A 17328-nucleotide genomic window follows, 5' to 3' on the forward strand; every position below is an offset into this window, starting at 1 on the left:
TCTTCCCTTTGCAAATCTGGAGTCACGCTTTTGACTTCAGTGGAGCTGCTCAGGGTTTACGCTGGTGTAGCAGAGCAGAGTATGGCCTTGTCAAGTGAATACATAAGATTCTAGTATGGGCAAGTGAAAGTCTCTCATCTAGCAATATTCTCCTTATCTAACATTTGAACTTCTGAACATTAATTTTTCCTCCAGCTCACCCTTCTGCTGGAGCTCAGCCACTCCAACAGGTGCATGCATGGACATGCACACACGTGTACAGACTCAGTGTCTGCGCTTACGCTTCTTCCAGTTATCACCATAGAGTTAGATACTCATGTCCACAGACAGGAATCCAGAATGGTTATCTCATGAGAGCCCCAGATATTGTGAGGGAATAAGTTGTGCTATAACCTTACCCAGTCTACAGGGACGTGTTGATTTCACTGGCGACTGAATAATGTATTATTTTTCCATGATGCCTTTTCAGCATCACTGATCTCAAAGCGCCGTACGGAATGTGCACTGCCGCTGATGAAATGCAGCCACCCCTGTGGCAACCAGCTGGTGTACAAACACATTGGTGGGAGGAGTGGGGAAATTGGCAAAGGACAAAGCCCTGGCTTTTAATTATTAAAGGTGCCTCAATAGACTGAACCTTAATTTGTAAGGGCTTACTCAAAAGATTCACCTCACCTAGCAGCACGGTACTCTGCTTACCTACCCCTGACAGGTGAAGGCCTGTTCTGGTCATCTAGAACTGGTCGATCCGGAGCTGGATCACCCAGGTAAGGGGCTCCATGCTTGATCTTAGGGTGAGATGTCCTTGTGTGGCTACTTAGACGTCCCCAAGCTCATTTGACTTGTTTTCCTAATAACCAGGAGGCACTGCCAGCTTGGAAGTCTTTCTAAGTTGCAGCAGCCTTGGCTCAGGTGGCATGGCAGCAGAATTTCCACAGGCGGTGTCTGTTAATTTAAAATAAAAAGGGCATACAGGGAATTAACAAAAACCTCTCAAGGCACCGACAACGATCACTCCCTGTGCAAATTTCACTCTGGGCACAAAGCACAAGGCCCCTGTGGCTCTTAACTCTCACTGAACCATGGTTTAAGACCCTTGTGTTTACTTAGGTCCTGATTCAGCAAAACCCTTAAGCATATGCTTCAATTTAGGCTTAAGGTGAACTTAAGTGGTGCAGAGGTTGTGCGCGCTGCTCCTTTGCCCAGGGGTGAATGTCACCTTGGTTATGTAGCCATTGAATTGAGAGCACCGCCTGCTTGCTTCCATCTGATGCCATGTGATGCTAACCCCGATGATTCCAGCCTGATGGGATCAGAGACCTGTTATCTCAGAGGTGTTTTGTTTCCTTTTTTATTTTTCAACAATCTTTTAACAATAAATAAACTTCTTCCCTCTCCCCCTTCAACACAACTTTCTTTCCAACAAGCATTTGTACTGTTTGCACAAGGCTGGGTTACAAGACGCCAGGAGCAAAATAGGCTCCGCCGGCAGTTTCCCTCATACTAAATGATTCAGACAGTTGTAACATTTAAGAAGTCTTATTTTCTTCTCCTTGAGTTAGGCAGGAGAAATAAAACCACAAAACAACTTGCAGCTAAGCTGCCCAGGATCTGAGCTGGAGATTCCATCCCTGCAGCGTTCATGCTAGCTGTGGGCTGGGCACTGCCATAGAATATTTTATCGCTGTCCAACTTGGAAAGTAATATTGGCGGTCTCCGTCCAAGAAAAAGAGAGTATAGCTTAGCTGTGGTTATTGCAGATTGGTTGTCTCCATAACCCGGCCTGTGTGTCTCCTTCAAAGCCGGAGGCACGAGGGGTGTCTCCAGGGAAGGTTTGAATCTTAGGGGATTGACCTAAGTGGACTCTGAGCTTGACACTAGCAGACGATACAGTTCTGCTTGTGCTGACAAATCAATGTGTTCCATTTTCAGGGGTCTGAGTTTTAGGGGCGCCTACAGACAGACCGTTAGTGTAGGGTCCAACGGGGTTGCACCAGTGGAACAGAGCGCCAAGTTTGGCCCCCTATACTGGCCCGTGTAACTAAGCTCTTGGATCACTCCCACTGAAAGACTCTTCACCATTTATCCTGTTTGCAGTTAGCTTCCTTCTCTCCAGTCAGTTCAGCACTCTTGTTCTCATACCCTAACCCAGTGCTCTTGCATCCAGGTTCCCAGCATCACGGGGGGATGTGTAAATGCCAAGGAGAAACCATATTGTCACTGAAACGAAAGGAAATGAATTATAGTTAACATACAGTCCTTCCATTTATAGGACCTGAGTTCATGCCCTTGCTTCCATCGGCAGTGTCCCTTCTTTAACAGCATAAAACTTCCCTAATGTCTGCAGCCTCCGTGATAAATAAATAAAAAAGCAGTTTTCTTGAGAACAAGCAACTCTCTGATCTCCTATTCATTTATTTGCAGGCCTCATTAATATAACATCACTGCAACAAACAACTAAAGGGGGGTAGTGTCAGGCTGAATAATGGAGTTGCTCTGCTGAGATAACAATTAGGTTCTGAATGTGCTATCAGCTAAGACAGAGACACGGAGGGATCATGCCGGGATGAGGAGCTAGGGATGCTTTATGTGCTGGGTACCTGCTGGGCTCAACAGCTGGGATCCAGCCAGCTTAGAACATCATAATAAAAATAAAAGGACAAAAAAAGAAAAGAAAGAAGGTAAATGACACTTTGGTAATTTTTTTGCCACTCTTTGCTTGGCTGGGACTCTTACCCTTTTCATTGTGTCTTTGATGCTGAGTGTGACATGGTATCATAGTCACTTATACTGCAGGACTGTCTGGCTCACCTCTGACTTTAGCAAAGACATCCTTAGGATCAGCTGCAAGACACATCTCCATCCCAGACGCAGACCCTATTTTTTGTAGTTCTGTGTTGTTTTACATTGGAAATAGTGAACCATACAACTGGGGTGACAGGAAACATTAATGATGCTAAAGAAACTGGATTCTACCTTAGGGGAGGGAACACTTTCTAATGGTAGGTAAGGGCGGGAGAGCTGGGAATCAGGATTCCTGGGTTCTGTTCCCTGTTCTGAGAGGGGAATGGGGTCTGATGGTTCGTGTAGGGGTGACTGGGAGTCAAAACTTCTGGGTGTTTGTCCTGGCTCTGCCACTGATTTGTGGGGTGACCCTAGATAAATCCCTGCTGCTCGCTGTGTCAGTTTCCCTGTCTATAAAATAGGTTCAGTAATACCTATCTGTGACCCAGCGCACCCCTGTATTCACACCTTACACATTATTGTAATCTTTGTGCACAATATATCTTGTGAGGTATCATTTAAAAACTAATAACACAGTGATCATCAATATGCTTGTGTGATGTATGTATGTAATTTGTATTAAGAGTTAAGAACATAAGCTGAAATTATGCCGACTGTGTGTTTACCAGACAAGTCTGGGGACGGGGTGAACTGGGGTGTCATCAAAGTTAATTGGTAGTCAGTGGTCAATTGGCCATTCTTTGGCAACAAAGTGGGGCAGGAACAGGTCGATCTGCATTTTAGCAAACAACATGGAACGTCTTTCACCATAAGATTCCATGTCTCCGTCCTCACAGCTGGAAGGCACTTTATCAAGGGTAACCCTCAAGAAAATGCAATTCAAAGGGTGACTGGACTATAAAACCGAGGGGCAAAAACTCCCCAGGCTTTCTCTCCCCATCTCTCTTTTACCTAAGATGACAAAGGAACCAGCCCTCTGACTTAAGGGAGTTCCTGACCTGAGAATTTGGTCAGCCCTTTTGCTGCGATCTGTGGTAAGGATTTTACCTTGAACTAAGTCTAACTTGTTAAGTTTTAGCTACCAGAAATGGTTTATCTTTATTTCTCTTTTAACCATTTCTGACTTTAATACCTTATACTTGTTCTCACTTAAACTCTCTCTCATCTTGTTTTATTTTTTTTATTATAAACTAATCCAGTGTTGTGTTTAAACTGAACTGCTTGATAACTCCATTTAAAATAGTAAACTTGAATATTGACCCCTTACAGGGGTAATGGACCTCTAATATCTGAACTGCCCAGGAGAAGGTTGGATAGTGCAGAACACACTGACCTGCACTGAGGATTTGCCCTGATTCCAGCTGCAGTGTCACCACACCAGTGCAAACAGGGTAAGCTGTGATTTGCTTTGCTGCAGCTTACCCTGGTTCCAAGCTGGAGTAAGTAGCACCAGTACGAACAGCGGCTTTGCCTATGTACAGTAGGAGTTTGCACTGGTGCAGCTACTCCAGGCTTTATAATATCATCTCTCCTGTCACTTTGGTTATATTTCTGCACTTTTATGAAGATAGGATCTGTGCAAATGCAAAACATCATACTTTCACCTAATAGTCTCAGTATACTTTGCACAAAAGGATCAGCATCAATGTCCCATTTTACAGATGGGGAAACTAAGGCAGAGAGTGGGGAAGTGACTTGCTCAGGCCACACAATGAGGCAGTTGCAGAGCTGGGAACAGAACCCAGGAGTGCTTACTCCCAATCCCGTTTTAATTGATAACAGATGTTCTTGTGACAGTCTGGATTTGTTTTAGCAAGAGATAAGTAAAATATCATGAAAAGAAAAGGAGTACTTGTGGCACCTTAGAGACGAACAAATTTATTTGAGCATAAGCTTTCGTGAGCTACAGCTCACTTCATCGGACAGTCCACTGAATGCATCCAATGAAGTGAGCTGTAGCTCACGAAAGCTTATGCTCAAATAAATTTGTTAGTGTCTAAGGTGCCACAAGTCCTCCTGTTCTTTTTGCGAATAAAGACTAACACGGCTGCTACTCTGAAACCTAAAATATCATGGTGATGAGCACAGTATAACAACGTAGACACATGGGAAGAGGTATTAAATAGAATGAGATGGTCTTGTTACATGGGAACTGTTTCCTTCTGCATCTCAGAACAGAAAATGAGATTATTCTTAACGAGAATCTCCTGTCTCCAGTTCATGCATCCTCCAAGTGTGACTGGCTGTCGCTGAAATTCAAGAGAAACTGTGATGTCAGCAGCAGCCTCAGGTCAGACTTGCTGTGCATAATTGGGTTGTGCATCCGCATAAGTATAGGGCCTGAACATTGCATGTAAAAAAAACCCAAAATCCAGCTGCCGCCGCCGTCTCAGCATGGCAGCCGCAAATGCATCGTACAGTGCACAGGCCAGGTCCAGTTCTGCTCAGAGGAGGTCACCGAAGTTCTAAACAACTGGACCTCTAAGACTTTGCTCCTTTCTGTGATTTTGACTGAATCTCCCCAGCTGTAATTAATTGAATGCATCTGTCCTAACCCTGGGGCTGCTCTTTGGCACAGTTATTTCAAAACTGTTCAATTAGCAGCCCCTAAAATCTAGGTCGAATGGAATTCTGGTTCAGGCATTTTTCAGGTCAGGACACTATCAAAATAAAAAAAAATGTTGTTTTGTTTGGTAACACAGTCTGGTTTTGTCAGTTGCAGTTGGGTCAAAAAATGGCAAGCCACAGGGGTGTTTTTTGGATGTGTGATAAATCAACGGATCCTGTAGTGTAAATACTGCAATAAACCGGGTTTAAATTAATTTACAGTTGTAAGGAAAGTACGCTGTCAAGAATTGTGTTTTGGTGATGTGTAAACATTAGCAGCCCAGACTTTCAGTGTTCAATATAATACAACTTGATTTTTGTATCGTGTCTTCTTTGGAAGCACGGTGCTTTACAGAGCTAAATGGTGCAAGACATGCTATGTGGTATGAGTTGCAGAAAGCAGCGGTGCAACAGAGACTGTACAGTGATAATAAATTAAAGCCTTCAGTCATAAGGCCCAGAGTGCAAAGAGAGAGAAATTGAGACATAGGCAGTGCAGAGAAAAAGTATTTTAAAACACAATGCAGCTGTATATTATATGGTCTATATAGCAAGTTGCAACCCAGAACATTTTGCCAAATTAAATAATACAGCTTCAGAGTTGTTAATAAATAGGAGCAGAAGTGAAGGGAGAGAAATTAAGTAACATAAGTGAGGGAGAAAATAAATAGTTTCAGCTGAAATTTGAAAGGAGACGGGAAACAGAAAGATGAGTAGAAAGATACAGGGAGGCTATTCGAGGCAGCAGATGTTGCGGAGAAGGCTCCTGCACTGCTGGTAGTGGATATGTGAGGAGGCCAGTGTTAGGTAAGTGGAGGGGTTTTGTCAAGGTTCCTTCCCCACTCTGAACTCTAGGGTACAGATGTGGAGACCTGCATGAAAACCTCCTAAGCTTACTTTTACCAGCTTAGGTTAAAACTTCCCCAAGGTACAAACTATTTTACCTTTTGCCCTTGGACTTTCGCTGCCACCACCAAACGTCTAACCGGTTTTATTTTATTAGGAAAGAGCCCGTTTGGAAACGACTTTTCCTCCCAAAATCCTCACCAAAACCTTGCACCCCCCTTCCTGGGGAAGGTTTGATAAAAATCCTCACCAATTTGCATAGGTGAACACAGACCCAAACCCTTGGATCTTAAGAACAATGAAAAAAGCAATCAGGTTCTTAAAAGAAGAATTTTAATAGAAGAAAAAGTAAAAAGAATCACCTCTGTAAAATCAGGATGGTAAATACCTTACAGGATAATTAGATTCAAAACATAGAGAATCCCTCCAGGAAAAACCTTAAGTTACACAAAGATAGGAATATCTATTCCATTCAGCACAGCTTATTTTCTCAGCCATTTAAACAAACAGAATCTAACGCATATCTGCTAGATTATTTACTAAGTTCTAAGCCTCCATTCCTGTTCTGTCCCCGGCAAAAGCATCATACAGACAGACACAGACCCTTTGTTTCTCCCCCCCTCCAGCTTTGAAAGCATCTGGTCTCCTCATTGGTCATTGTGGTCAGGTGCTAGCGAGGTTATCCTAGCTTCTTCACCCTTTACAGGTGAAAGGGTTTTTCCTCTGGCCAGGAGGTATTTTAAAGGTGTTTACCCTTCCCTTTATATTTATGACAGGTTTAAAAAGGGATCATCCATAGAGGTCACGGGGTGGGGCACATGCCAATTAAATCCATAGCAAGGGGATGTAATAGAACATGATATGCAGGGGTTCTAAGGAGGGCTGCTTTGATGAGGCACTGAAACAGTGGGATAGCCTGTATTTGCTAACATGAATGATTTATCAGTGTTTATGTGTTACGTTTCATCTCCTTCCATGTATTAACAGTGCAGATCCCACCTACGAAGCTGTTCGGAGATCCTGGGGGAAGTGGGCAGCTGGTCAGAAAAGTTGGGTAGGATGGTGGGAGGGTCAGAAAGCTGGAGCTGGTAACCGAAGGCTGGGGGTTAAGACCGATCTAAGTCAATCTTGCATTAATAATAATCCTTTAGTCTTAACTAGTGATTTCACCATCCGTCTCAAAGTGCTTCACAAATGGAGAGTCTCTATCCTTATCCCCATTTTACAGACAAGGACCTGAAGCACAGAGACTTTCCTAAGGCCTCACAGCAAGCCAGTGGAAAAGCCAGGAATAGAACCTGGGACTCTTGGGTCCCAATCCCATGGCCTCACACTATCCTAGTGCATGCCACTGGCTGGGGAGGGAGAGTGATCTTTAATGAAATCCTATTGCAGTTGGAACGGAGGCAATCCTGATTGAGGTACACTCTAAATGGACATCTTTAGAATGTACTCCTCACCCTTTAGCATTTCAAAGAGTTGTTTGAAGTGCTTCTCATTGCCTTACTCACTAATAAAATGTGGTATTAAAATTCAGAGACCGTCCAAGGCAGAATGTAATGAAGTTCTCCAAAGCAGCAGCCCACTTCTTTAAGGTTATGATCTTATATATAAGTCTATAAAAAGGGAGCTGACCCCAGCTTTCTAGCAGACTTTTCTGCTGCTAATATTGTTCAGGCCTCTGCCAGCTGCAGCACTCCGGCCATCTTCGGTTCCGACTCAGTAAGCACAGACACTGGCTCCCATGATGACTGCAAGATGTCTGTGTGTGCTATGTGGCATGGAAGTGAGAGAGGTGTGCTGGACTGGGGATGATGACGGGAGTCTCTGGCCACCCCGAGGAGCCCAGTGGAAATGGCGTAGGTTGCAGTGTTCGGTGCTTGTGTTCAGCTTGCGCGATAAAATTCATTATACAGCAAAGCAGGTGAAGGAAGCACTGGGCTTTGTGGGGAAACCATCTGAAGACTCTCCCAGGTCCTGACCTGGTAAAGTCTAGGTGTTTGTGTGAATGAACCACTGTGCTGTAAATAAGCTCCATCTGCAAAGCCCAGTGGGTCTGAGAGGATCCCTGGGTTATTTCCCCATTATCTCCCTGTGTTGATGAATTAATTGGCATTACTCCCCCAATGGGCTGAAGAGGCGAATGGCAGCCCTTAATGGTGCATGTAGGCACAGTAAGTCATTGGCGGGTAAGTGCTGTGGGATCATGCCAAGGGGCTGACTTACCAGCATGCAGGCCCACAGCATCCCCATTGCTGCAGGAGCAGAATTGCTGTGAGGAAGTACAATGGATTAGCTCTTTCCTACCACACTGCATCTCTTCAGCCTCTGCTGGTGGGAAACGGTGAGGAGAAGTTGGCAGGATGATCTCACCTCCTGTCTGCAGCATTAATAGGCTGCTGGTCGGTTGGTTACAGCTGCCAGCCCTTCAAGGGATCCCTCCAGACCTGATGCAAAGGAAGTGCCACAACATGAGCAGGCTCAAGGCACCTGCCAAGAGACAATAGTAATGCAGATGCTGTATGTTGTTTCCTCTCCAGATCCTGACAGTGTCAGGGCCCCCAGACGGGGGGACGCGAGTGACGATCCATGGCGTGAACCTGGGGCTGGATTTCTCAGAGATTGCCCACAACGTGCAGGTGGCGGGGGTGCAGTGCACTCCCCTGCAGGAGCAGTACGTCATCGCAGAGCAGTAAGTGCACTCGGCCCAGCTCTTAGAGTTCACTCGTAGTGGATGCCTTGGGTTTCCTGGCGTCTTGGTGTACAGCACCCAATCTAGCAGCCCTTTAGAAGGCCTGTTCTTTGTGATGAAAGCAAATGCACAGTCAGCCCATGAGTCAGAGACGTGCTCCAGTCACTGCCTGCCTCTCTCCTCCCTGCTCTACAGAGCTGCAGTAATGCCTTGGGGGACAGATCCTCAGTGGTTATAAACTGATGTAGCACCCCTGACTTAAATGGCACTGTGCCAGTTTACACCAGCTAAGGATCACGTGCTTGGATTTCATCCCAGGGATTAACCGACCCTTTTAAAGGTTTATTAAGCATTTTGTTTCCTTCTGCGCCACGGCTCCTGCTTTGCTAAGCAACTTTTCTGACGAGCACCTTGCTGTTTACCCTCAGCTTTTCCACCTCTCCCCTCCTGTGGTTGGAATGCATCCCACGCTGCTGGCTGCAGGCAACCATTTGTTAGGCGTGCGAGGTGGTGACAGCAGTTTAATCCGAATAGGCCTCCACGGGAGTCAATTCATTTATTTCACTGAGAAAAATGTCAGCCGAAAATTAGAAAACAGGCGTGTAACAGAGGACAGGCAAATAAACCTTCCAAAGTAATGTATGTCCCCATTTCGGGTTGGGGTGGAGGTTTTTCTTGTTGGTGGTTGGGGTTTGTTTGTTTTTTTTGGGGGGGGAGTTCTGTTTTATTTTCGCCAAGGTGCCAATATGCCTACGAGAGCAGGGGATGCATTCATGCAGAGTGGGCAAGATGGAACATGTTAAGCAACTTCTTTTATTGAGTAATCTTTGCTGCACTGGCAAGGTGCTCTGGCAGCCAAGTACAGATACACTGTCAGAGCAAGTCGGAGAGAGAGAGGAGAGACACAAGGGACTGAGAATGGATCTGCCCATGGGTCTGTAGCCACGGAAAGTGGTTGTTCTTTGATGGCTTGAGTGAAATGAGTTTGGTGGGTCTCAGTCTAGTTCCCAAAGCAGAGGACGTGTCTGTCACTAAAAGCTTTAATTCACCCCCTTGCTGGCAGTTCCAGCAGAGGGGCTGTGAAGACTGAGCTCCCATTTCGTGCCTAGAGGTGACCCTGCCGCTCCCTGAGCTGTTTCTGTGCTGTCTCTAGCTAAAGTACATTGTTCCTGGGGACTTGATTCCTTTCATGTGGACTAAATACAGATTTTACCGAAAGGACAATGAACTGCTCAGCAAGATAAACTTGTCTGTAAGGCCAGGGCAAAGGAGAATTGCTTTGGAGCTCAGGTGGATTACATTCAGTTTGAGTTCCCCTTTGGATAGTCAGGCTTAATCCCAATCATATTCCCCTGACTACGCATTTGTAAACACTGAGTGAAGTCCATCTCAGTTACCTGCCGCTCAGGTTAGCAATGCTGGTACTGTAAACTGAGATGGGGGTTTCGGTCACCCCAGGAGGTAAGGAGAAGAGATTTCAGGCTGGGAAGATCCCTTATTTTAAATAATATAGTCCAGTGGTTTGAGCAGGAGACTGCGAGTCAGGATTTTTGAGTTCTATTCCAAGGTCTTCCCTTCGTTTGCTGTGTCAGTTTAGGCCAATTTTAATCACTCTGTACCTCAGTTTCCGCATCTCTAAAATAAGGATAACAACATTAGCTACTGTTCTTACTGGGGGGACTGTGAGCAGCTAAGGTTATGTCTAGACTTCGAAGTAGGGTCGTGACGTACGCATACTCACGCGGGTCGTGACGTACGCATACTCACGCGGGTCGTGACGTACGCATACTCACGCTGGTCCTGATGTACGCATACTCACGCGGGTCGTGATGTACGCGTACTCACGCTGGTTCTCATTAAGCTAATGTGCGTATCAATATCTGTTTGGCTGCGGTAGCCCGGGAGGCAGCGTTGGCGGCGTGGCCGAGTCATGCCGAGTGCGTGTCCACAGGTTCAGGTGGGTTTGTACTTGGCACAGCTCCGTTGTGCCACCAGTACCAGAGCTACCCTGGCGAGGCTGCTTTTTTTATGCTCACACGAGCTTGATGAGCGCGAGCTTAAGTACGTGTATGCGAGCAGCACGTTCACGCCCCTCGCTCTTAGTGTAGACATAGCCGCAGCGTTTGTAAAGTGCTGGTTGAAAGATGCTACCGAAGTGCAAAGTACTAGTGTTGTTGTTTGTTTTATTATATCACTGACTCAAAGCGGTGCACTCATACCATTGTAAGACTGTGGTGTCTGTCCGTTGTGCTATAAAACTGTAGTATTTTATTTTTGAAATCAGGGGTGGGGGATTATAAAATTACCATCCTTTGATGGTATGAAACCCTGATTTTATAATGACGATTCTAATTAAAGCTCTTAAGCTTTCGAAGTTTGTTAACATCATTAAAACATTTATCCTGGGCAGATAACAGCAAGTGTTAGCATGAGAGCTGCCTTTTAAAGATGAATCCGGATAAAAGGACCCTCTGAAGGGTTCTGTGGGCAGACTGAATTCCGAGACTGTAATGACTCACCATATGTTCCAGCCATGCAATCTATCACCTGGCAATTAGGTTAATGTTGGTTAAAGGGCCACTTAGCCCAGTAATCAGCACCCTACAGCTCTGTCGAGTGCATCATTTTGTAGGAGGGTACCTGCTGGGATTTTGGCCTGGATTAGGAATTGGAGATCAGACGTACCATAGCAGCTTGTGCCACCATTCCTCATTCCCAACACGCCTAATGGTATATGCAATTACGTGTGCCCTATTACTTGTTCTGGAGCTACTCAAAGGTATTATTTGGGCAGCTAAGGAATGAAAAGGTCCACGTTACTGGCTAATATTTGGTCATTTGATCTTTTCTTGAGTTTGCTGAAATCCAGCACTGGTGTCCCCTATTCCCCTGTTTGGAATAAAACCTGGATCCCACCACCCTTTCTTTGCAGCTTCTGCAACTAGTCCCTGGGTTTTGGCTGCCCATCTGGTGGAGGGAATAGTGACTATCCTCTCTCTCAAGACTGCAGCAACACCAAGGAGCAATCTCCCAGTCACAACCACCTTGCCCCTGCCCTGTCTGATAGAGGGACACAGCGCTTTCTCAGCCTGTCATGATTCCCCATCTCCCACAGACTGCCAGTGCCAGAACAACAGTACTTTCTTCTTCCTGCTCATGCCTTCATGGAGAAGCGGCAGCAAAATGATGCTCCAGGGAGGAAGTTCCGTTGAGTTGAAAGGGGAAGAGAGAGCAAAGCGCGGAAATTTAGGCACACAGCAGAGACACTTCAGCCTCTGTTCTCCAAAGGCAGCGTCTCTATAGGAAACCCATTTTGATGTGTAGTGATAACGGCTTTCACATTCAGGCTCTTTGCTAGCATGTTTGTATTTTGTTAAGCCTTCTAGCATCAGCTGAGTGTTTTGTCTACAGATTTTTTTTTTTAATCCTTTTTATTCGCTAGTGAGTTTAACACGGGTGAGAGCTGCTCAGATGATCGCTCCAGAGGCTGAAGACTTCTGTTTATATAAGTTCAAGCAGTAGTAGTACAAGCTTTTCCCCACAATCTCCTGGCCATTATATCTTCAACCTTGCTCCGGTAGGGAGTTCAGTATCTATGGACCATCTGCCCTTGGCCTTTCTATTGGGACTGACCACCAGGGACCAGTTAGTTACTGCAGCAGAGTTTTCCATCTATAATATATTTATATATCCCATGCCATCTATCCATCCACTTACCTACCTACTGCTTAATCTGCTTTTCACAGTTGATCCTCTTTGTTCACCTTTCTCACTCCTGTCCGTGTGGTCAGTGAGACTAGGCTGTTCACTTTTAGTCTCTCTGTTTACCAGGCTTTAGCAAACTGCTCTGGTATTTTGTGTTTCCAACACCACAGTGGGAATGACTCCCGGCAGCATCCCTTTTGAGGCATTGCTAAGGATCCATGCCAGCTGAGGTCGCTTTGAAAACCAAAACCTTGGTGAAATCAGGTATTGCACATGACCGAGGTAGATTTGTGTCATGCAACCAAGGGCAGGATCAAGCTCTTCCTTTTGTGACAGTCAGGCCAGACAGCTGCAGGAGGGTCTGGGGAAACAGATATGTTAGCCCTAGAACGCTAAAGGCCCTTTCTCCTGCAAGCTGGGAAAGGGTTACTTCAGGTCAATTAGGGACACCTGAGTCCAATTAAGGGCTGCCTGAAACCTGTTAAAACCTGGAGGGGGGGACAAACTTGCAAGACTGGTGGCAGCAGGGAGATAGGCTTCTCCAGTGTGAGAGACTGCGCCCCTCCCCATAGGGGAGACACCCCAAACCCAGTGCCTGTTTAGGGGAAGGACTGACACCCCGGGGCCAGCGACAGGACAATACCTGCCCCAGTGAGGGGGCCGGGGAAAGGTATTCCCCTTTTGTTTCGGTGCCTTATAGATTTGTTTCCCTTTGTTTGGCAGAGCAGCACTCCTCAGGCCTGCCCCGAGGCCTACTGGGAAAGCTCTGAGAAACAAACCCCAAAGAAGGAAGACAGACACTCTCCAGAGTGGGGCTGATTTACCCCAGGCCCTGTCCCTGCAAGAGGAGGGAGCGCTAAGTCCAGCGAGGCAGAAGGGGTGCCTTGCCACGCTTTCTTTCCTGCCTCTTTCCCGGCCTGCCGCCTTCCTGAGCCGCCATCCTGATCCATTACATTTCTATTGAGTATATTATGTTCACATTCAAAATGCCATAATTTTTTACCCCTTCCCTGCCTGAGAGCACATCCTCAGGTACTGATCTGGATTAGATGAAGAATACTGTATCCGTACAATTCAGTTCCACTAACCTTCTTTCATTAGTATAAGGAGTATTCTCTAGTAGTCAAACTTGCCTTCTATGCAAAGGCCTGTGTCTGTCATCTCCTAAAGTGAGTGTCTCCACTTCTTATTAAACAGGAACCCACAATGTGAGCTGTTCCCTTAATGAACTCATTCATTACTCTGAGGACTTCACACTCACTTTGCTTCCGGCTAATATATTTGCCATTAGTGCTCTGCATTGCTCTGGAATTTACAGCTTGTAATAATTATGTCTAATTTTGATTTTTTTTTTAAATTACTACATGGGGGAAAAATAGTCAGTAATTAGCTCTTTCGAAAGGGGAGAGCAGCAGGCATCAAAATAAAGGGAGAAAAGGAACCATCCAGCTGAGTAAGTCACTGCTGCATCTACCTACTAGGGTCTCATTTATGGGTTTTATATTTTCAGAATTGTGTGCGAGATGGGGCAGGCACTCCCAGGGATCAGTTCCGGTCCAGTGCGCCTCTGCATCGGAGAGTGCAAACCTGAGTTCATGGCCACGTCCTCACAACAGTACATGTTTGTGGTGAGTACCTGGGCAAAACCATTGGGAGGGATGGGCAAGCCAAAGCATCTTCTCTGATTTTGACTGATACACATACTAGGAGAGTGTGCTTTCGATGGACTGGTGGCTTGGGTGTGAGATGTGAAGCCAGGAAGTCCCGAGTTCAAATTATGACTCGAACACTGACTCTTCTCTGTGATGTTGACCAAACATCTAATCAAGCGGTCTGATTTTGCAGACATGCTGAGCCCCCGTGGCTTCCACTGGCCTAAGTTTATGTCCCCAGATCTCTGTTTTATTTTCCCTGTCTGTTAAAAGGTGATACTATTTACCTGCTTCACAGAATTGTTGAGCTCGATTAGGTCCTGTTTGTAAAGTATCTTGAGATCCTCTGAGCAAAAGCACCATGTTAATGTAAGTTTGGCCTGTAGCTAGGTACTATCCTGCCATGGAACTGGTGTCATGTTGCTCACAATTTTTGTCTTTCTCAGGAGGGGAAGAATAATGAAGACACATTACTTTTGGATTTAATTTACTGGGATAAATCTATTGTGTTGCTTCCTGTTGCTCTCCCCTGTACGTATTCAGAATCATAGAAGATTAGGGTTGGAAGGGACCTCAGGAGATCATCTAGTCTAGCCCCCTGCTCAAAGCAGGACCAACACCAACTAAATCATCACAACCAGGGCTTTGTCAAGCCGGGCCTTAAAAGCCTCTAAGGATAGAGATTCCACCACCTTCCTAGGTAACCCATTCCAGTGCTTCACCACCCTCCTAGTGAAATAGTGTTTCCTAATATCCAACCTAGACCTCCCCCACTGCAACTTGAGACCATTGCTCCTTGTTCTGTCATCTGCCACCACTGAGAACAGCCAAGCTCCATCCTCTTTGGAACCCCCCTTCAGGTAGTTGAAGGCTGCTATCAAATCCCTCCTCACTCTTCTCTTCTGCAGACTAAACAAGCCCAGTTCCCTCAGCCTTTCCTCGTAAGTCATGTGCCCTAGCCCCTTGATAATTTTCGTTGCCCTCCGCTGGATTCTCTCCAATTTGTCCACATCCTTTCTGTAGTGGGGGACCCAAAACCGGATGCAGTACTCCAGATGTGGCCTCACCAGTGCCAAATAGAGGGGAATAATCACTTCCCTCGATCTGCTGGTTCTGTTGAACAGAACCAGCCCCAGGACCGACCCCTGGGGTACTCCGTTTCATACTGGCTGCCAACTAGACATTGAGCCATTTATCACTACCCGGGGACCTTTGTCAAACTAAGATACTGAAGGCCTGATCGAGCCATTTTTTATCATTCACACGTGAATACTAAATATATCTGACTTACTGTCTGTCTCTACATATTTAAATTTCTCCTGCAACCTACCTTGGGAATGGAGTAATTCTGCATCCTGATATCGAATGACTTCCTCTAAGGATGTTAATTCAGTGTCAATTCCATCCATGCACTTAATCAAGAGCTACTCTTTGGGGTAGTGGATTTCCGTTTGTTGAGTGATTGTCGCGTCTTTCCTTTATTTAATTAGTAGCCTTTTGATTCATAAACTTGCGAGACACACCTGGGGTTTTTTGTATCTCCATTTTTGCCTTCACAGGGCACTTTATCCAACCACATTGATTTTATGCTGAGTGGAATCTGTGCATGCAGTGAAACGTTAGCACTTACCAATTGTCCACAATTTGTAAACTAATTGATAGATAAATGAGGCCAGCTCCTGCCGTCTCTCAGTGTTGTGAGCACCACATTGCCCTGGGATTTTATTTATTCAACGATGTTGCACTGGTGCAAAATATTATTGTGCCACCAGTCTGCTGAAGGAGAGAGTCTGAACATCAGTATAACCAGAGAAGGCAATGAGAAGGAAGGCAGTCCGCTCCATTCCTGTAGCACCAGTTACCTGAGAGTCTTAAAGCACTTTACAAATTTTAATTAAAACTCATCATTCCATGTTTACAAACTTTAAAAACACAAGAGGTTTCTTTAGTGTTGTGATGATAAAATCAGGGTTCCATGCTATCAAAAGAAGCACATTTTAAAATCCTCCATTTTATGGGCAGGGAAACTTGAATTCAAGGCTCCAGTTCAGCCAAGCACTTAAGCATATGTTAAAATCTAACCCTGTGCTTAAGCCCTTTACTGAATAAAGACTGGCTTTAAACACGTTTGCCCATTACCCAATTACATTTTGTATGAATACATTGCTAATGAAGGGAGCCAAGCTCTCAGCTCTGGTCAACTAAGCCTACTGTATATGCACAGGGCTCTTGTAACATGAAATGCACCAACACAACCTTCCCCAACAGTGTGGCTCAACCTAGAGGCACAAGCTGTAGGGCTGAGAGGGAAGTTCAGTCTCCATTGCCCACTGAGTCCTTGGTGCCTCTCCCGTGACTGCCAACAACAGGTCTCGTTTATTGCCAGGCGTGGCAGTAGTTGCCATGATGTAGACACCAGCCCACTGGGAATAGAGCTGACACCCTTCCCACAGACCACTAACAGCTACCAGATAGTATTCTGTAGTAGGGACCTGGGTTGGATGATCTGGCAGCCTCAAAGTGAAAAGCCCTGAGTCCCTTTCCCAGACCCCTTAGCCATGCAGACCCCTGCTCCTTGGCAGTTCCTTGGGTTATCCTGAATATTCCAGTTTCCAGTGTAACAGGCAATGGGCATCTTATTGGTCTTTCTCAGATTGCCAATTTTTAAAGGAAAATTCCCTAGCCATGCAGAAGGAACTCTCTCATGGTTTGTGTTAAATAATAACCAGGGCTCAGCTGAAAGTAATTGCAAAGATTAATCTTGGAGTAATACCTTGCAGCACCCTATTAAACATATGCTGAGCATTATTGCTCCTTGCATTGTCCATTTTTTTCAGCACTTCCTTTATTATCATTTCTTTTTCTCAGGCATCAAAACCTTCAAGTACATAATTTCTTTTTGTTATTTGGGGTTCTTTTTCCACCCCATAGCACAGCCACAAACTCCATTAAATACAGTAATAAAATTGATTGGCACCTTAAAACAGGGTTCTGTTCTGACTCTGAAAGGGTTCATGTCTTAGTGAGCTCATTAGGGGACTGATACACTTCAGGATCTATGCTGTCATCTTTGTGACACCC

General features: G+C 45.5%; 1 protein-coding gene across 2 annotated transcripts in view; it reads left to right on the forward strand.

Annotated features, from left to right (window-relative positions):
- Positions 1–17328, forward strand: part of PLXNA2 (plexin A2) — a 320075-nt gene that overhangs the window by 238907 nt on the left and 63840 nt on the right. For both annotated transcript variants that reach the window (XM_073319575.2, XM_073319576.2), the window contains 2 exons: positions 8739–8890; positions 14106–14223. In XM_073319575.2, coding sequence (XP_073175676.1) covers positions 8739–8890; positions 14106–14223 — 270 coding nt within the window. The remainder of the gene's footprint in view (positions 1–8738; positions 8891–14105; positions 14224–17328) is intronic.

This window comes from Lepidochelys kempii, chromosome 21 (genome assembly GCF_965140285.1).
Source record: "Lepidochelys kempii isolate rLepKem1 chromosome 21, rLepKem1.hap1, whole genome shotgun sequence".
Taxonomy (NCBI): Eukaryota; Metazoa; Chordata; order Testudines; family Cheloniidae; genus Lepidochelys; species Lepidochelys kempii.